Source organism: Metopolophium dirhodum, chromosome 7, assembly GCF_019925205.1.
Source record: "Metopolophium dirhodum isolate CAU chromosome 7, ASM1992520v1, whole genome shotgun sequence".
Classification (NCBI taxonomy): Eukaryota; Metazoa; Arthropoda; class Insecta; order Hemiptera; family Aphididae; genus Metopolophium; species Metopolophium dirhodum.
In genome coordinates this window covers 33858819-33878893 of record NC_083566.1, presented here as the reverse complement: position 1 = coordinate 33878893, position 20075 = coordinate 33858819, and the positions used below count along the sequence as shown (strand labels likewise).

The window sequence follows — 20075 nt, the reverse complement described above, 5'->3', positions numbered from 1 at the left end:
AAAGAAAGTGAAATTATTGTGATAATGTAATCAGTCATAATAAAATTTAATTTTTATTTTAAAACGACAGGCTGATTTCGATAGAAGTTCAAAAGATAAAAATACAAAATTCTGAATTAATTTATGTTCTATGTTCGAATTAAGGTATATAGTTAAATATATAGTTAAATATAAAGTGTATCTTAATTTATGATAATAACTAAATAACTTACAAATTTTAGGTATATTCAATATTGTATATAGTATTTATTTTTTCTTGTGAATGTATTACTTCTTAAAATGATTTTAAAAAAAATCAATGTGGCTTATCGTTACTCCAGATTAATTTCGAAACACAAAAGTATCGTATTATTACACACAACAAATATTGTAAAAAGTTGTAGCACAACTATTAAAAAAAAAAATGAATACAAATTTGATGGACCGAGTTTAAAAGACTTTATTGCAAAAGATTTACCTCAAGAACAAATTGAGCTTGTTAATAATGAAGATAAAATTCCATATGTGGATGATATGGTTGATTTAGGACAAAATAGAAAAGGTAAATACCTAATTAAAAACAAATATTTTTGTTAAAAATTAAAAATTAAAAATGTCATATTGAATTTTTTTATTATTAAATTTCTTTGATTTGTTAAGTATATATTGAAGTATATGGTTGTCAAATGAACGTTAATGATGCTGAAATTGTATGGTCTATATTACAAAATGAAGGTTACATTAAAACAAACAGTATTTATGAAGCAGATGTAATTTTACTTGTAACATGTGCTATTCGTGATGGTGCTGAAAATAAAATATGGACACGTATTAAACAATTACGGTCAGTTAAACGATGGAGAGGTAAATTAGATCCATTAAAAATTGGAATTTTAGGTAAAACTATATTGTATTAAAAAATAAAATTGTTCATTACTTATGTTCATAGAACTACTATCACTGTTATTCCTGTTTTAGGTTGTATGGCAGAGCGATTAAAAGAGAAACTGGTGAATGATTCAAAGGGAGCTGTAGATCTTGTAGCTGGTCCTGATAGTTACAGGGACTTGCCAAGACTTTTAGCTAAAACTGAAGCCGGACAAAAAGCAATTAATGTCTTACTTTCGTTTGATGAAACTTATGCTGAAATAAAACCTGTTAAGTTAAACGATGACAATGTTACTGCATATGTGTAAGTTAATATTTTTTTTTAACCAAAAAATTATTACCATTTATGTAAATAAATGTTTAATTATGGGAAATAAATATACCTATATAATAAAGAATTATATCTACCATAATGTAAAGCCCAATTGTCCGAATAAATAATATGACAACTCAAAAATGTATTTTTAATGGTTTATAATATCAATATGAATATTATGTTTTATTATTTATTACTATATAAATATTAAGTAATATATATGAAAACATTTTTTTTTCCAGATCTATAATGCGAGGTTGTGATAACATGTGTACTTATTGTATTGTTCCTTTTACCAGAGGTCGTGAACGCTCTAGGCCTGTTGAATCAATATTAGATGAAATCAAATATTTATCAGAAAAAGGCTTCAAGGAAGTAACTCTTTTGGGTAATTGTAAATTATTTTTGAATATATCATCATAGTATCACTCATTTATTTTTAATATTAGGTCAAAATGTTAATAGCTATCGTGATTTGAGTACTTCTTCATTTTTTATGCCTTCAACTAATACATTAGCATCAGGATTTAAAACTGTTTACAAAGAGAAGAAAGGTGGTGTTCGATTTGCTGAACTACTAAATAGAGTATCCGATGTTGATCCGGAAATGCGAATAAGATTTACTTCACCACATCCAAAAGATTTTCCTGATGAAGTTAATACTTAATATAATTGTTAGTATCTAATGAATCATTTCATGTTTTATTTTTACCATCCAGGTCTTGGATATTATTTTGGAGAAACCTAATGTATGCAAAAATTTACATTTACCAGCTCAATGTGGAAGTACAGAAGTTTTGGAGAAAATGAGAAGAGGTTACACACGTGAATCGTATTTAAGCTTGGCTCAACATATAAGAGATCGACTACCCGGTGTAACATATTCTAGTGATTTCATAGCAGGTTTTTGTGGTGAAACTGATGAAGAATTTGAAGATACTATTAGCTTGATGGAAACTGTAAAATATCATAATGCTTTCTTATTTGCATACAGTATGAGAGAAGTATGATGGATTACATGTATATATTTACATATGTAAATACCATAGGCACAACTTGGGTGAAATTTTTTTTTTTTATTTATTTAAAGTAACCCATTGGGGGCTTGTATCTAAATCAATAAGGGATATTTTTGGGGGGCTAAGCCCTCCTATCTCCCCCTAGTTACGCCACTGGTAAATACATAATTATATTATATATTATGTTAAGCTAAATTACCCAAAATTCTTCAATGAATAAAAATGTACACAAAAAACATGTATATGATATTTAGATATGACCTAATACCAACATTCTTTGTACTTAAGTAACACTTTTTTATTACCTAACTTAATATTTTATAATTTATATAAATAGTGAATAGTTTTAACATTTTGAATCCCCAATTAATACATTAGGTGGTATATTAGTTGCCTTCTTATTTATTATACCATGAATAGTAGTGATTTTAAATATAATGTAAATATAGATAGACATTAGTTAAAACTTAAAAGTAACTCATAATTCTATGGATTTATGTTAGTTCATGACTATATTTTAGCTTATTTATCCTTATATATATAAAAGAACAGGCCTTTTTTATGTACCAATTTTGTGACGACGCTATTTAACTTTTTTCCAATTTTTTTTCACAAAGTTGTTCCAAATACCTTCGTGAGTGTCACCACGTCGCCCGATTTTCAAAATTTTGATTTTAAAGGGTTGTAATTGGCAAAAATAAATTTGTACGTGTAATTTGCATATCTATATTCATATAATAAATAACAATAGCAGTCGGCCGATAACGGGAAATACGGTACGGCACGGCGGTCCGAAGGTTTCCGTCTACCTGGACTCTGACCTTTTTTTTGTGTGTGTTATGAATTGTTCCGAGGCTATATAATAAACTATTTAATGAGTTGTATAGAAAACACTGACTAAAAATAATAATACATTTCGTCGGTCGTAACACGTTTATCCCATTTCGACTAGGCTTCGTGTCACCTCTCTTACAAAAAATGTAATCGAAGCTAAAATTTTGACTGGATGTGCTAAGGGAGAAAAAATATTTTTACCGAAAATACCATTATATCCCAACGATTTTCCAGTTAAGTTTAGAAGAGTTCAGTTTCCAATAAAAGTCTGTTTTGCAATGACAATAAACAAAGCTCAAGGTCAGACTTTAACTTATTGTGGTGTAGATTTAGAAAATAACTGTTTCTCACACGGACAATTGTATGTGGCATTTTCTAGAGTTGGAAGACCTGACCATTTGTACGTTTATGCACCACAAAATAAAACTCTAAATGTAGTATACCAAGAGGTTTTGACTTAAACCATATTAGAATTGAGCAACTACGTATCATTTGTAAATATTCATAAAAAAAAGTTATATATAATTATAGAAACATTTTTTAATAACAATATGTGTATCAGAATCATTAGTATCATTTGTAAATACTATTATTATTATTTTTGTTGTCTTTATAATTCAGCAACTACTACTTTTTGAGCACTTGATAGCATTAAGTAAAATACATTTTTTCTTCTTTAAAACACAACAATTTGTGTTGATTTAAGAATTTAATTTTGATAAAACAAAAACTACACACGGGCGAAGCCGGGTAATTCAGCTAGTAATATATATAAATAATAATATAAATATAGATATGATGAATCTGAAGCTATCATTTTTTAAATGTTATAATGTTTTCCAGAAAACAACAGCATATCGTCGTTATAAAGATGATGTTCCACATGAAATTAAAGTAGAAAGAGTAAAAAAGATGTTTAATGTATTTAGAAGAGATGCAGAAATTTTAAACAAACAATTTGTTAATACTGAACAGCTTATGTTGGTTGAAGGTGTAAGTTAATTTTATCGTACTTTTAATTATTATCCATAGATAAAATTAGCCATACATATATAGTTCTTAATATATTTATGAAACTCAATATGTTACATAAAAATTACAAATATTTAAAAATTTACTCTTACATTATATTCTAGTTTAAACTGTCATAGGTTTTATTGTATTTCTCTAGCTTAGGTTAGATTAGACTGAATGAAAATGTATAATTAATGATTTGACTTCAACAAGGGAAAACAGGGAATATAAATTGCCTCGATTATTTGTAGTTTTAGGGCCTATATCAATTATTTTAAAATATAAAATGTAAGGCTACATTGACAAAAAAAAAACTATAATTTATTCTTGAAGCGGCTTTAATTTGTGTTTGAAGGTTTTACCTTTGATATTTTGTGCAAGCAAATTATCTTACATTTAAAAACATAAACTATTATTTGAATTTGTTCATACTAAATATCTTTCCCAATTATTAGCATCTGCCCAAAAACTGATTGACACATCTCGCAACATATTCACCAGTTTGTTGGTCTATAAAGCGTTGAGTAAAAAACAACATTGATTATTGTAATTTTAAACAGTTATTCATTTGAATCGATACATTTGATTTTATATCACAAACAAAATCTTGTGGTCCTTTCAAAAATCTATGTAAATCAGTTGCACATACAGAAATTTCCAAAGGATGGAGGGTTATAACTTATAAGGGTTTGTATACAAAATGTAGATAGATGATAAAATAAACTATAAAATAAAGTTTATTATAAATACAAGTTTGAAATATTTCTAATTTTAAATTTATCATAATATATATAATTTTATAATTTTTTATCATACTCATAATTATGTTTAAATTTAGGAAAGTCGTAGAGGCCCATCTGATCTATGTGGACGAACAGATGGAAACATAAAAGTTATTATTCCAAATACTAAATTACCACTTGAAGAATCATCGTTAAATCAAGACATTAAACCTGGTGATTATATTACAGTAAAGGTTAGTACTTGATATTGTAAAATTACAAGGTATAACAATAATATGTATCGCAAATAATTGTATTAAGTTTTAATTAAATTTTATTTTCAGATAATTGAATCAAACTCGCAAGTATTAAAAGGCATGCCTCTGAAACATACAAGTCTCCGAGAGTATGAAAATAATAAAAATAAAAATAATACCAACATTTATTAAAGAACAATAATGTTAAGTGCACTTTTTAAATGTATTATATATTGATTATTGATTGAAGTATGAATAAATATTTTATTGTTATTTGTGCTTTAGTATACAATATAATATATAGGTATATATAACACCAGTACATACTTATTTGTTTTAATACAATTAATGTCAACAACTAAGTCATGTAGTAGGTATTGATACAATTCACCAGGGATCACAATAAATATTTTCTGAAGGCCTCTTTAGGAATTTAGGATGTTTACGAGGGCAACAAAAATTGTATGTACTTGCCTATACAAAAAACTAAATAAAAGAATTTAATTAAAAATGGTGAAAGTCTCATCTAATTCACAACCAATAAAATTAATTTCATGTACACGGGCCACATAAAGTTTGTCCATGGGCCACCATTTGGCGACCTTTATAATAGGTACTGTGTAGCTATATTTATTGAATTTAGGCAATTAGTGTTGGATAGATAGTAGCGCACGTCCTAAATGGCTAAATAGTATTTCGAATTTGTTTAATTATACATGTGTACAAATGTAACAATTTCAAGACAAGTTTTATTACTAAATACTAATTGATAACAAAATGTTTTTTCCCCGCAAATCGTAAATGTAAAATGTTGTACCTACATTACCCACATCATAACAATTATATTAGCTATAATTTTTTCTATCACATATTTTAGAAAAAATCCATTTTTTTGCTTAACAACTGACATAACTGGCCCTTGACTCCTGGGGCTTAACTTACAAATTATCAGGAGGGTCACCTGTCTGTCACCCCTCCCTGTCGTGTTCAAAATGTGTATCACACTTTATTTACCTATTGGTATTCATTTTATACAATAATATTGTACACTTATTATTTTATACTATAGGTACTCACCTATAAGTCATTTCCGATAATTTGGAAAGTTGAGTCTCTTACGTGCACTGCGATTTTCACCACACGTCAACGCGAGTGCTCTATGTCGTAATCCATAAACTAGAATTTCCATTTTCAATACCATAATTTATTTTCGTATTTTTACTGTCATTGTTGCACTTAACAATTAACATATTATTACATGCCCGCACAATTATTTAACAAACAAGACTATCTATTATTCTATTTAATTTTATTTGGTTCTGTAATAAAATAGTGTATTTATAACTCGCATAAATATTTATCAAACTATTTGTTGTGTTCCTGAACGTGCGCTTGTTGACAAAATATTATATAGGTATTACCTATAGAATATTTGATCAAGATATATTAAAGTATCGAGAAAATATTGAGTTGAAGGTTGGTAATTTAAGTTATATTATGTAGTCAACCAGTGGTGGTCAAATAGTGGGGTGACGAGAGGGGGTAGATCTTCCTGTGACCTTTTTTTCAATGTGAAAGATCTAATAACCATAAATTAATCAAATAGTGCATATTAAAAAATCAGCCATTAAAATCATTTGGACGTCGTCCGTCACTGTTGTAAACAACTTGGGAAGTTGTAAATTCCCGTGAATGTGTAAATGACAAAATAATACCCACTTACTACGCCGACTGGCCTGAATCGGAGTTTCATCTATGACCGTCTCCGCTCTGAATCGTTTTTATCGCATAAAATAATTTACCATTGAATCCAAATTTTACATTATTTGTCGGGACATAACAATTTTACGTACCTATGTTATAAATTTTACTATACCTACGTAATGATGTACAAATATTTAGATTAATTTTATTTTTACCTATTATATACTATTGAACTCATTCTCACTGTTCTACGGTAAGGTGTTATTGACTCAAAACTCAAAAGTTAATAATAATAATCATATAATATGATAGAAATATACACTATTATAATAATTAAATATCGATCACTTCCCCATGACCACCTTTTTATAATTTTGCAAAATCTCATATGGGGTTATTTTTTCACGGAGTTATTTATTCGGGGTTTTTTTTTTTGGGGGGGGGGGGCTAAATTTCCAGAGTTATTTTTTCGCGGTACCCTAAAAATATATACATATTAGGCACATGATTAGTATAGCTGGTATACCGTCTACAAAATACATTTAGACTATACATAAATACATAATTACAAAAAATGTATCCATTTTAATATGCATAACAATAGAATAAGATCTCATTGTCTTGTAAAAGAAAGCTTTGATTGTCAGCTATACCTACATAATACGACAATACATATACATACCAAGTCATATAACCGTTGTCGTTGTCGTATATAATATTACGTCTATTATTTTCATAAAAGTGAAAAATAATTTTTTTCAAATTTCATACCTTTAAAGGGTCTGATATGGTGCGGTGGTTGGCCAGAAACACTCACGTGTGCTGCGGTCAAGCATCTTCCGGGATCACCGGCTTCCGGATGGGTGACCACCCGGCTTCGTGGCGACGAGTTCTTGTCCCGCATATAACACGCGTTTCAACCGTAACCCTCCATAGTCTATACGCCCGATGACCCATGTTGCTGATGGTCACAAAAATAAATGCACAGACCTAAAATTCGTTTTATATATGTTTGCTGTAGGAAAACATGTCTCCTATTAAGAAGAAAGTGGTGATCGTCGGCGACGGCGAGAGTGGTAAGACATGCCTATTGCGCGTGTTTTTTGAGGATATTTTCCCAGAAGTATACGTGCCAACTGTGTTTGACTACTATTCAACCGTGATCGAAGTTGAAGGGAAAAAGGTTGCGCTCGACCTGTGGGACACTGCTGGTCAAGAGGATTACGACAGACTGCGACCACTGTCATATGGGGCCGCCGATGTAGTGATCCTATGCTATTCAATCGATACTCCCAAATCGTTGATTAACGTAATTGATAAATGGGTGCCGGAAGTGCGGTATTTTTGCAAGGAAGTGCCGGTGATATTGGTTGGTAATAAGAAGGACCTCCGCGATAGCCATCTGCAGGGCATTGATCCACCGCAGTCTAACCAGGACATAGGCAACGCAACCGAAGTCACTGTTGGACAAACGATTACTGAAAACGACACGTTGACAAGTATTGATCTGCCGGGCGAGACAGAAACAGTCGAACGGCTGCCGGTACAGGCGAAATCGGATGGCTACAGTGGCGTGATAGTAACAAGACAAGAAAAATTCGACGTATCGGAAATTGGCCAAAACAATATTATCAGACAAGTACCAGAAAAATCAGTAGTTACTACAGAAAATCACAATATGGACACACCGAAAAAAACTACTATTCGGATACCGGAACATAATGTCATGACTACCAAAGAGATCGGTCAGTCAGTGGCCGAAGATATCAAAGCTTTCGCATTTTTAGAATGTTCTTCGAAGACCAAGGAAGGAGTCCGTGATGTTTTCGTTGCCACAGTGAAGGCGACGAGAAGGACTTCCAAACATAGTACGCAGTGCATTTTACTTTAAACACAAAATAAAATATAATATAGAGATGTATAGATAAACATATTCATGTATTCCTATATACTATATGATATGTCTTATACCTTCTCATCTATTATTGTAGCGTGTGTTGTAAGGGGGGGGGGGATACGGATATTGTAATATATTATTATCGTAGGTGGAACTGTATGGGATATGCTTTAGTACACCTGAATCACCATCCAAATATTTTCAAATCGGGACAAATTATTGTTATTTTATTAAATTAAACTAATTTCTAGTAAAGCCATATAAAAAATAAAAATTGTTTACTGCAGTTGTTACGTGTGTGTTTATTTGACGTTTTGTATATACAAATACAATGAACTATTATATAATATTATACTTATTGCTGCGCAGTAATTACGTAAGTATAAATTCCAAGTGAGGACAGTATAACTAAGCTGGTTACCAAACAATTTTAATACATTTTCATTTTTTTCTCCAATTATTTTAAAAAGCACTGAGCATTTTCAATTTCGACTGGAACAAAATAAAAAATTGTAACTAATTTTCAAGACCCCCCTTCTTATTGAAAAATCCTGCGTACGCCACTGGGTATCGAATCCCCTTAATCTTAAATGTTGTATATGTGTTTCCACCATGACTGAGTTAGATGAAATCTGCACCCCACGACTGTAATTAAAAGTCCAACAACTTTAGAAGCTACATATTATGGATAATATACTTGGTTTGAAATTGGATACAATAATATTGACGGATTGAATTCAAGTTCAAAGCAAGAGCATTTTTTTTTAACATATTAAATAATAATTAGTACATTTTCGATGGTTTGTTAGGCAGTAATGTTAAAACTTATGGAATATAATGTCCGTTTCTTACACAGTGTATTGTAAAAAGTTGTAAAAAAACTTCCTCACAGTATACAAATGTTCCGTCTACGAAAATGTTATCTCGGGAAGTCATTACTCATCGTTAAGGTTAAGTCTAAACACATATAATAATATTATATTTAATATACCTATATTATTTTTGTATATCTTGATATTTATTTTGAAAGTCGAACACAAAGTCAAATAACAATAAAAAATAAAATCGTTATGTCATTCCCTATCATTCTGGTGTTTTACGTTTTACTGTCTTTCTATTTTCTAATATATAATTTTCATGTAAAATATTTTTTATGGATTATACCGTTCTGTAAAATTGTGTTCTATTATATTCCATTCTGGAATTATACACCCAGCAGAATTTCTGCATTATTATTTTCTGGATTTTACGTTTTTATTCTTATCATTTTACATTCTGTAGCATTTATTTTTGTTCATTTTATTTTCTATTTCAATATTTTCTGGAACTTTTACATTCCAGTAGTTTTAAATTCTGTTTTTTATTTTCTATATTTAAATATTCTGTCAATTTGTATTCTGGCGTTCTTTTTCCTGAATATTGCAACATTCCAACATCATAATATGCATCCATCTACAACGTGCTATAGCTATGGATTGATGATAAGTGATAAACTGATAACTGATCACTGATTGTGTGAAAGTAGATTGTGGAACGTGGAAGTGGCACACCAGTCACCGCGGCTAAGTCTGTAGAACTCGCGGACACTTTTTTCAAAATTATTTTAACTTGTGTGTAATTAGTTTATGTTATTCACTAAATCTATACTGCCAAACTTAACAAAAATATTTATTTTGTATTGCCTTCATTTTATTTAATATTATATATCTTTGTGGACATACTTGATGAGGTAAGAACTTTTATATTTTTAATAGGTATATATTTTTTTTTTTAATGCATTGTTTTATTTTAGTTAAAGCTGAAAATTTAAGTTTGATGAATCTAATTTGTCGTCAATCGCTACGTCATTACAAAAAAGAAAAATTTATTCAATCAAACATAACTATTATGAACGCATTATTGCCACCAGATGAAGTACGAGGTATGACAGTTTTTAAAATTGATAAATTCACAAAACCTGTAACTGTTCCTGTTATAGTAATAAATAAAAATTACGTCGAAAGTGCTAATAAAGTATTAAAAAACTATATTATTAAACTAAACAACTTCAAGCCAATTCGTAGTGGCTCTAATGATTCTGAATGTGTTTTTTATCTTGATCCAGCCAAATTTTCTTCGTGTGAAGATCTTAATTTAACCTTTGTTTCTGCTGAAAATTTGAAATATGTACAGATTGAGGTAGGTTATAATAATTGGAACCACGATGAAATACTCAAAGCTGTTCTCCCTGAAAAATCCATGTTATCAAGTTATTCAGCAATCGGATCAATTGTACATGTGAATCTCAAACCAGAATTGTTGGATTATAAGGATATTATTGGACGAGTACTTAATGACAAACTTAAGGGGTGTAAAAGTGTTGTGAACAAAATTGATAATATAAATAATGTATATAGAAACTTCGAATATGAAATTATTTATGGTTCATCTGATTTAAAAACCACAGTTAAAGAAAATAAATGCTTATTTGACTTAGATTTTTCAGAAGTTTATTGGAATCCAAGATTATGCACCGAACATGAACGTATTTTACATAAACTTAAATCAGGTGATGTTTTGTATGATGTGTTTGCCGGAATAGGACCATTTTCTATACCGGCTGCAAAATTGGGGTGTATAGTTTTAGCTAATGATTTGAATCCTAATAGTTGTAAATGGTTAGAAATAAATAAAAAAAAGAATCGCATTAAAGATGAACTTTTAACAATCATCAATAAAGATGGAAGTAAATTTATTCAAGAAGATTTGAGGACCCATTACATTTTGTGGTCAAAGAAAATCACTTCAGAAACTAATGTACACGTGACAATGAATTTACCAGCAATTGCTGTTGATTTTGTTAAATATTTTAATAATTTATTAGAATGGGAAGAAATATCTGATCATTCTTTACCAATTTTACATGTTTATACGTTTGTAAAAACTGATAACAATTATGAAGAAGGCTTAAAATCAATAATGGAAGAATACTTTAGTAATATCAAGGATGATGACATCCAAGAAATTATAAGAGTCAGAAATGTAGCACCCAATAAGGAAATGGTTCGAATTACATTTCAAATGAGGAAAGACATATTGTGTAAATCTGAAAGTATTAAAAAAAGAAAATTAAATGAAATTAAAATTGAACATGATGTCAAAAAGAGCAAAGATGATTCATAATATTTGTAATTTTTATACTAAATATTTAATAATATCTATAATTAATAATAAAATATAATTTTTTATTAAGTAATAATATTGTTGTATTTTTTTAACTCATATTTTATAATCATGCTTATTTTATTTTACTTTATTTTTATGAAGTTCTAAGTGCCAAAGCAGGTTATTTTTGCCTTTAATTAATAGGTATCTAGTTTGAATATACGTGTAATTGGTGATAATTATTCATGTGTTAATGTTAAAAAAATATTATAAAAGAAAATATCAGTGGAATTTTTTTAATTATTTCTTTTACAATTTAATATGTCTAAAACAGTCCTATGTTTACAGTAGTGTTACCAAAAATTAGATTTGTATTTTTTTATTTGTCATTATTCATTGTAATTATTATTTTTCATGAACTTTTATGAACTTTCATGAATTTTTCAGGATTTAGAATTTAAAGCCCATACAACTATCAAAATAGGTGCTTCAAAAATAACTTAAATCTTCATTACAAGTAGTTAAAAAAATTAAAATAAGCAATAATTTACATCCACCCCACCCCCCTCAAACATCAACAAATAAAAAAAATAGGGTCATCCCACAAAATCATGTTTTTCCTGTTATTTTATAAAATCCTAGACATTTGTATCTGTATTGATAATACTTTTCTATGACTACAAAAACCAATTAGCTACCAATTAGCTCTCAAATTAGAGAAAAAGAAAAATTTGTAAAAAGTATTTTAAAACATTAATTATTTAAAATTAAGCTCTTAACACGTTTATTACGGTGACACCAAATGGCGTAATTTAACATCGTTCACATATGCTGATAGACATCAATTAGCGTCATATAATTTGTTATTAAATGCACTATAATTTGGTCAGCATTACAATATTAAACTATTAGTTTTTGTTAGTGTCTTCTATAAGTATTAACTATAGGAGATCTAAACATAAATTGAATAGTTTGATTGTATTTGTAAGTCGTAAACTAATATTTTAATTTTTCAATTTTTAAAAAAAATCCGATTTTTTCAGTGTTTTGATAAGCATACTTAAATAATTTGATACACAACAAACGTGTTGAGTAAAAATTAGCACTTTTAAATTTCATATTTGAAATTATAGTAAGATTACATACATCTTCATAACACCGCTAGATTTTATGTCAATCCAAAAGAAATAAGCTAATGCCTAAGTCCCAAACTGAATAAAATTAATACTAATTTTTGAGTCAAAGAGAGGTACTAACCATTAATTTCAATTTTAATTCAAAATATTTAACGTTCATAGTTATGATTAGATATTAAATTATGTAATTAAATATTTTTTTTTGTACTTTTTGAATTAACAAAATAATTTATTAATATATATATTTATTTATAGAACTAAGAATTGTTGCATGTTGAAGAACTATCAAAACTCAATTTAAAATGTACATGAAAAGATGACAATAATGGAAACTACACCTGACTCTGTGTTCAACTATGTGTTTAAACGAATTATTTATTTTGATTCCAATCGCAAAGATTTAGTCATCAAAACTTTAAAAGTAATAAAGGATGAAATATTGAAAACGAATAGCTGTGATACATTTGAATGTATTGTCTATATAGATTCTTTCGGAATCTATTGTAATAATGAAAATGTAATCAATCAGTTTGAACGGTTTTTAGTTAGTAAATTACCAGATAATACACTTATATACCCACATTATACAGTAAATTCAGTAAATTTTGAAGATATTAGGAGGTTTCAAACACATACACATTTACCTCTTGGTCGGTGTATTTTAGAAGCGATACAGGTACTTGGTTTTATTTTTTATATAAATGTAATTTAGTATGAAATATAAATAAACCATATTTATAGGTAATTAAAGAAAGTATTGACAAATTTACATTAGAAAATATATTTTTGAGTTTTAATGGTGGAAAAGATTGCGTCGTTTTATTATACTTGTTTCAAGCTGTGCTTGAAGAATTAAAATTTAATGGACGAATCAAAGCTGTTTTTTTTCAATCAGATGACCAATTTTCTGAAGAAGAAGACTATGTACAATCTACAGTAAACAGGTGCATTTATCATAATTTGGAGATAAAAATACTTCAATACCAATAATAATAAAATAAAATATAATAATATATTAATTCAGAAAAAATTTTTTTTTATTATGAAGTAGTATAATTTACTTATTATTTTGTTTTGATCATTATTTTTAGGTTTAATTTAGACTTAACAGTAATCAAAGGTGAACTTAAATCTGGCCTTAATGACTTTTTGAAGGAGAATCCTCAGTTTTGTGCGTCTATCATAGGCACAAGACAATCTGATACGGGTTCTACAAAACTTCAGTTCTTTCAAGTAAAATAAAAATGTTTGATTTCATATTAAATATTAACGCTATTAAAATGCTATACTTATAAAAACATTAAACTAATTTACTATTTTCAAGGTAAAAAAAATAGAATTTTTTTTAAAATATTATAATTAAAATTAAAATACATTTCATGTCTTTAATTATTAAATATTGGTATTAAACTAATACACAATTGTAGGAAATCAATTCATGTTAACAATAGTAGTTATTATCTAATACAATTTAAAAATATTTAATTAAATAATAATATTTATTAATATGTAAAGTTATTGAGTTTAAAACTGATTATTTTTTATGAATATTTTCTAATAGTATTTTAAACTTAAGTGTTATCTAATGACATTTAAAAACCAGTATTGGTAAGGTATTTAATTACTGGTTACCTAACCATTGAATACTGTATGTATATTTTTTTTTCTGTGATCACTTGATAAACAACATTAATACTAAAGACCCGTCTAGAACAAAGAAAATTTTTTCATCAACCATGTTTACGATTTCCCGTCATAAGCAGTAACATAAATAATATTGTCGAAAACATTTTTTTAATTAATAGTTTATTGCATATATTTTAGTAGGTATATACTTCACTATCATACAATATAATCTTTATTTACTTCATTTTAGGTCAGATAATAATAGAAACATTTTTTTAATGATAATGCTTACATTTATTAAGAGATTTTTTTTTAATTTACTCAGATACTTTTTAAAAGTATTTTTTACAACATAGTAAAATATAGAACTTATTTACTTCTGTTAACCATAAATACAATAATGGTAGGTACTATACTACTCAACTATTTATGATATTTCTAGACATCATTTAAATAATGTATTACAGAAAACTAACTAATAAAAAAGTCAAACGGTTTTTTAAACAAATATAATAACATTAACTGTATAATGAATATTCAAATAACAAAAAAAATTAATTGTATCTATTATTGATAAATTTGAAAAAATTAATTTATCTTTGGATTTGTAAATAATAATATTGAAACTTAAGTATCTAATCCATCTAACTTTTATCAATTTCCATTCTACCACTAAAACATACAACCTTATTCTGCAAATATATTAATATATCTTGCATACAATACAAATGATACATAATACATTATTGTTTTAGAAAACTGATCCAGGCTGGCCTATATTAGTAAGAGTACAGCCTTTATTGCACTGGAATTATGATAATATTTGGTCATTTTTGAGACAATTCTCTATACCATATTGTAGCTTGTATGATAAAGGGTAAGCAACTTAAAAATCAACTGATAAAAAATAATTTTATTATGTACTTAGATTATATAACTACAAAGTACAAATACATCTTATTTTATAGATATACATCTCTTGGTAACAAATCAAAAAGTCACCCTAATCCAAATTTAAAATATATAGATGAAAATACTGGAGAAGTTAAATATTGGCCAGCATTTTTGCTTCAAGATAGCAATTCAGAACGAGAAAATAGATTGTAACATGTTAGATGTATTACATTTATTAAATTAGATGAAGGTGTACAATTAGTTAAAAAGAAAAAAATAATAAACCAAACATTTTGTTATTTCATTAATGACATTTTATAGTTAATGTGTTGCGCACTCCAATTTGCCAAACAGATGCAGTATCATCAATAAGAGCTGCTTCAATGTGTACTTGATGTTGACTTCCTTGGTTGAAACTCAGACAAAATTCTGAAGCAAAGAAGTCCTTATGTGGTTTTACTGTTTGTGTTAACATCAAATTTCCTTCAGTTGGTCTAGTATCGTGATTTCTAGTCACTAATTGTGACATAATTGTTAGTTGAATTCCATCAACTTTACGGAATTTAGCTTTGGTTCCATGTTGTACAACTCCTTCCACTTTAACTACAAAATTACTCCCCATATTTACTGTAATTGGTTCACCATTAACTCTAGGCTGAGGTGATACAGCCAATGTTATTGTAGTAGATTGTAAAGTTTGGAAAAAATAACGTGGAAAACACATTGGTGTAGTTACTAAGAGGGAAGCTTGTTTTTTGAGGGATCGTATATGTTTATGAGTAATTGCTTTTTCTTTTACTGTACTCATTATTTCTAAGAGCTCTTGTCTACATTTGACAATCAATTGTATCTCTAAAGAGCCTTCTTTTTCCAATTCAGAATCTAAGACAGGACTCTCACATTTATTTGGAACTGCTACAGATTCAATATTATGAGCCATCAACAAACACAAATGCTGTAAAAGCTGTAAGTGATATAATGTATTAGGGTCAGCATCAAATGCTGATTGGTATAATCTCCAATATAAATCTGCACATCCCTTAAATTCCTTTGCTCTTTTTCTCAATTGATTTGTAATATGACCGTAACTTTGCATTTCATCTCTAGTAGCTTGCACAATTGCTGAAGCTATAGCTGGCGGCGGAGTAGTGCAAAAACTGTTGCATGTAGACAATAAGCGCATGAAACATTGCAGCAGTTCACAACGCAAACGTGTGTATTCTGTTTGGAATATAAGCATTAATGATGCGGCTTTTAATGCAGCGATTGCTCTGTAGTAAGTAGATATTGATTGACCTAAGTTACCCAATAAATTTGAAGGATTTGAAGTCAGTTGAGATTCTGCTGTACTAATGGTTTCTAATGCAGCTAACCAAAAATGCATTTGTTCTGAACCAACACGGTTATTCAAGCTACCAAAAATTCTAGAACTTATGTAAAAATGACCATATCTAACAGCTGCTCGACCAATTTTGTAATTGGTCCATAGATCGGTATTTTTTATTACATCATTAATAACTTGTTTCACATCATCATATTCTTCATAGCCAGCCACAGCTTGGAAAATCACAGTACATAACAAAACTTTTGTAGCTATGGACTCATGATTTTTAATTTTATTTAAATTTGTCAATTGTTTTATAAAAACTGGAAGAAATGGTAATAAAGTACCAGGTAATATACCACCAAAAGCAGCAATAGCTTCACATATTAATGGATTTAGTTCAAATCCATCTTGTTGCAATGGTTTAACAACAAGTGAAACAAAATCTGGGATCAAACTTTTATTTGCCTTGCATAGCATAACAGACGAACGTAAACCATCACGAAGATAGTTTGATCCTTTATCAACGTTTTCAGGAGTGGCATCATCAACATCCATTGGCTCATCAATATTATCCAATTTTAAAATATTATTAATAAGGATTTTTTCTTCGTTGCTTAAATTTTTGATATCATCAAACTGTTGTTGTCCAGCTGATAGTACAGACAAAAGATAGCTTTGTATGCAAACCTTCAATATATTGGCATCATTTTCTGACATAATTTCTTCTTCAAAACAATAACACGCTATGTTCGTCAATACCTTAACAGCATTTCCAGCAACTGACTGATGCAATGAACTCGATTCAGCTATACACATTTTTATAAGTAGACTGTCTGTACTGTAATGAAATTGGCATATAGCTGGAGATTTTGTTAATGGTACGAATACACTTATAGCGTCTGCTTTTAAACTATTGTCAACATTCAAGCTCTGACAAAAACTGACCAAGTTGTTAATGGTTTGTTCAGACCAAAAATGTGCACCTTCTTTGGCAATCTGATAAAGGCCGGATATAGCACACTTGCAAACTAAAGGTCGTTTATCTTCAATCAAAAATTTCAAAAGCAATTCTATTTGTTTTGGAACATCAACTAAAATAGACAAAGCTAATTGATTGAGAGTTTTTAATGTAACAAGAACAAAATCTTGAGCTGGATATTTCTCTAGCAAATCAGTACAAAGTGTTCTGACCATTGTCGCAGTAGTTGTGTCGTGATGCATATGTTTTAAAATAGGAATTAGTTCAAGTTTCATAACAACATCAGTTGAAATACCTCTGATCATATTTGAAATTTTACTGCACATACTTACAGCAAATGATTTTGATTGGGCTGCAAATTGTGCTGCCGCATAAATCGCAGATTCCACTTCGACAGCATTGTGAGAATCTAAACTTGTACGTATACTGTGGTGCACTTGTCCTCTTTCTGGTATAATTCGTGCAACGCTGCCCAATGTACGTAAAGTCAACCCTCTAGCAACTGGGTCGTTGGAGTAAATTACACTATAAATTCTACGAACAAACTCATCAATATTTAAAATTTTATCAATGTGCTTTTCTGTCTGCTGGCATACTCGTAACACCCAAAGTCGAAGGAAATTATTGCCGAGACGAAAAACATCAGCAAGTTTCAAGAACGACGAATTAATAAGAATCGGAAAAGGGTATTTTTCGATTAGTCGAGGAAAGCGTACAATGGCCTCGCATTGTTCCCCAACACGACTGGACCGTAGGCCTTTGTCGAGTTCAATTAAAGCAGAATTGGCATCTTGATCAGGTTCTCCTAGGAGGGTTTCACAAATGGCACTCCGAAGAGCCGGCATCTCGAAACAGCGTGTTATACACAATTAAAACTTATTCCTTAATTAACTACTTAATAACTGGAATTAAAAAAATTGAGAATGTCTGCTATTAGTAAAACACATACCGATCAATAACTGTATTCATGTAAATAATAATATGTCAGTTGTCTTGCTAGTAGGCACTAATAACTATATTAAGTAATAAGCCCGAAGCCACTTGTAATAAGTTATGGTTGTTGCTTAGCTTAAATAATGTAAATAATAATAATCACCGACTAAGATATAATCATATATTGTTCTATGATATATATAAATATATAATACAAGCGTCTAGCGACCATAGAAAATATAAGAATATTAACCTAACCTAAGAATATTCTTATATTATCTATGCTATCGACAGGGAATCCGAACGGCTGCAAGATGGCCGACATCGTTATCAGTTATCACCGATTTTATTATCACTTTATTTTTAAAATAATAAATTTGAGTAATTTCTTTCTTTAACCTTATTTCCAACCAAGTTGTATATTATAAATCTGTTCAAGTCTAATATACTAATTGCAAGTCCATTATACTATAGTGACAGTGAAGTATCTGATTAGTCTATCTCATTTTAAATATTCACCAGATAAAACTCAGTACATCCAGTACTTCTTACAATATTTGTGTTTTTACTAATCGTTAAAAAATTTGCCCAAAAAACTGAATAAGACGGTTCACACTGTATACATTTTTATTTTTTTTAATTATACAATTTAAAACTATAACTGTTATTCTATTGCCAATAATTAACCAAAAATACCTGTTACATTTAAATAAATTACAGTAGATACGTCTTTTCGTATTTCATAATATCGTAGATACGTGTTATCTCTATGACTCTATTGATGTATAATATGTCAGCAATATTACAAAATATTATAATATTTTCCAAATAATAAATAAATAATATTTAAACATTTAGGATATTTCTGTAAATTTAACATGTTAGTAATTAAGTAATTGGCCATAACATAATATTATCATAGGACATAGGTACTTATCATAAGTTCTCTCGATGAATTAAAATAATTGTCAGAAAGCTACATAAATATTTAAATATTCGCCTCTGAAAACCTTCAAATCTACTCATAACTCAAAACTTATACTCAAAACTCTCATATACAAAACATTACTAAAACCAATCAGGACGTACGGTATCCCACTATGGAGAAGCGCAACAAAGACAAATCTAAGTAAAATTCAATCCTTCTAAAACATTGCGCTAATCAATGCTCCATTGCTCCCCCTTACATATCTAATCATACTTTCCACACAGACCTGAAATTAAAAACAATCCATGAAGAAGCCAAACACTTTTATAAAAGATTCCACAACCGTCTTTCCTCCCACTCAAACCCTTTAATTAAAAACCTTTCCTCCCTCACAATCCCAGGCAGCTCTCGTAGACGCCTAAAATGCAAATGGAGGAGACCTTTTACAATTTTAACTTTAAAAAAAAACATGTCTAAA

The 20075-nt window shown here is 28.9% G+C and overlaps 5 protein-coding genes across 7 annotated transcripts; 4 read left to right on the top strand and 1 right to left on the bottom strand.

Annotated features, from left to right (window-relative positions):
• Positions 1–56: 56 nt before the first annotated feature.
• LOC132948656 (mitochondrial tRNA methylthiotransferase CDK5RAP1) lies at positions 57–5302 on the top strand. Of its 3 annotated transcripts, XM_061019228.1 has the most exons (10): positions 57–144; positions 222–541; positions 640–876; positions 958–1171; positions 1426–1571; positions 1633–1838; positions 1903–2187; positions 3880–4029; positions 4889–5026; positions 5117–5302. In XM_061019228.1, the coding sequence occupies exons 2-10, from the start codon at positions 280–282 to the stop codon at positions 5219–5221; spliced, it is 1743 nt and encodes a 580-aa protein (XP_060875211.1). In that variant the 5' UTR covers positions 57–144; positions 222–279; the 3' UTR covers positions 5222–5302. The 3 variants fall into 3 exon arrangements, with proteins under 3 accessions (XP_060875211.1, XP_060875212.1, XP_060875210.1); XM_061019229.1 differs by having other exon boundaries at positions 62–541; positions 640–843; XM_061019227.1 differs by having other exon boundaries at positions 63–541.
• Positions 5303–6389: 1087 nt separating this feature from the next.
• On the top strand, positions 6390–8701 carry LOC132948908 (ras-like GTP-binding protein Rho1). Its single transcript, XM_061019598.1, has 2 exons — positions 6390–6505; positions 7755–8701. Exon 2 carries the CDS (start codon positions 7761–7763, stop codon positions 8622–8624), a length of 864 nt encoding a protein of 287 aa, XP_060875581.1. The 5' UTR covers positions 6390–6505; positions 7755–7760; the 3' UTR covers positions 8625–8701.
• A 1721-nt stretch (positions 8702–10422) lies between these two features.
• On the top strand, positions 10423–15741 carry LOC132949449 (FAD synthase-like). Its single transcript, XM_061020344.1, has 6 exons — positions 10423–10551; positions 13166–13586; positions 13652–13854; positions 14002–14143; positions 15292–15413; positions 15505–15741. The coding sequence occupies exons 2-6, from the start codon at positions 13227–13229 to the stop codon at positions 15641–15643; spliced, it is 966 nt and encodes a 321-aa protein (XP_060876327.1). The 5' UTR covers positions 10423–10551; positions 13166–13226; the 3' UTR covers positions 15644–15741.
• Positions 10446–13142, top strand: LOC132949448 (tRNA (guanine(37)-N1)-methyltransferase). The gene has a single exon (XM_061020343.1). It carries the CDS (start codon positions 10446–10448, stop codon positions 11790–11792), a length of 1347 nt encoding a protein of 448 aa, XP_060876326.1. The 3' UTR covers positions 11793–13142.
• Positions 15435–18896, bottom strand: LOC132949443 (integrator complex subunit 7). The gene has a single exon (XM_061020332.1). The coding sequence runs from the start codon at positions 18579–18581 to the stop codon at positions 15735–15737; it is 2847 nt and encodes a 948-aa protein (XP_060876315.1). The 5' UTR covers positions 18582–18896; the 3' UTR covers positions 15435–15734.
• Between the last annotated feature and the right edge of the window lie 1179 nt (positions 18897–20075).

What these genes read in the sequence shown, in the direction of transcription:
- LOC132949448 (XM_061020343.1), top strand. Translation starts at nt 10,446, where the DNA reads ATGAATCTAATTTGTCGTCAATCGCTACGTCATTACAAAAAAGAAAAA.
- LOC132948656 (XM_061019228.1), top strand. Translation starts at nt 280, where the DNA reads ATGATTTTAAAAAAAATCAATGTGGCTTATCGTTACTCCAGATTAATT. An exon ending in ATTAAAAATTGGAATTTTAG is followed by an intron (nt 877 to 957) that starts GTAAAACTATAT and finishes TTCCTGTTTTAG; the next exon opens with GTTGTATGGCAGAGCGATTA. An exon ending in CAAGGAAGTAACTCTTTTGG is followed by an intron (nt 1,572 to 1,632) that starts GTAATTGTAAAT and finishes TTTTAATATTAG; the next exon opens with GTCAAAATGTTAATAGCTAT.
- LOC132949443 (XM_061020332.1), bottom strand. Translation starts at nt 18,581, where the DNA reads ATGCCGGCTCTTCGGAGTGCCATTTGTGAAACCCTCCTAGGAGAACCT.
- LOC132949449 (XM_061020344.1), top strand. Translation starts at nt 13,227, where the DNA reads ATGACAATAATGGAAACTACACCTGACTCTGTGTTCAACTATGTGTTT. An exon ending in CAAAACTTCAGTTCTTTCAA is followed by an intron (nt 14,144 to 15,291) that starts GTAAAATAAAAA and finishes TTATTGTTTTAG; the next exon opens with AAAACTGATCCAGGCTGGCC. An exon ending in TGTAGCTTGTATGATAAAGG is followed by an intron (nt 15,414 to 15,504) that starts GTAAGCAACTTA and finishes CTTATTTTATAG; the next exon opens with ATATACATCTCTTGGTAACA.
- LOC132948908 (XM_061019598.1), top strand. Translation starts at nt 7,761, where the DNA reads ATGTCTCCTATTAAGAAGAAAGTGGTGATCGTCGGCGACGGCGAGAGT.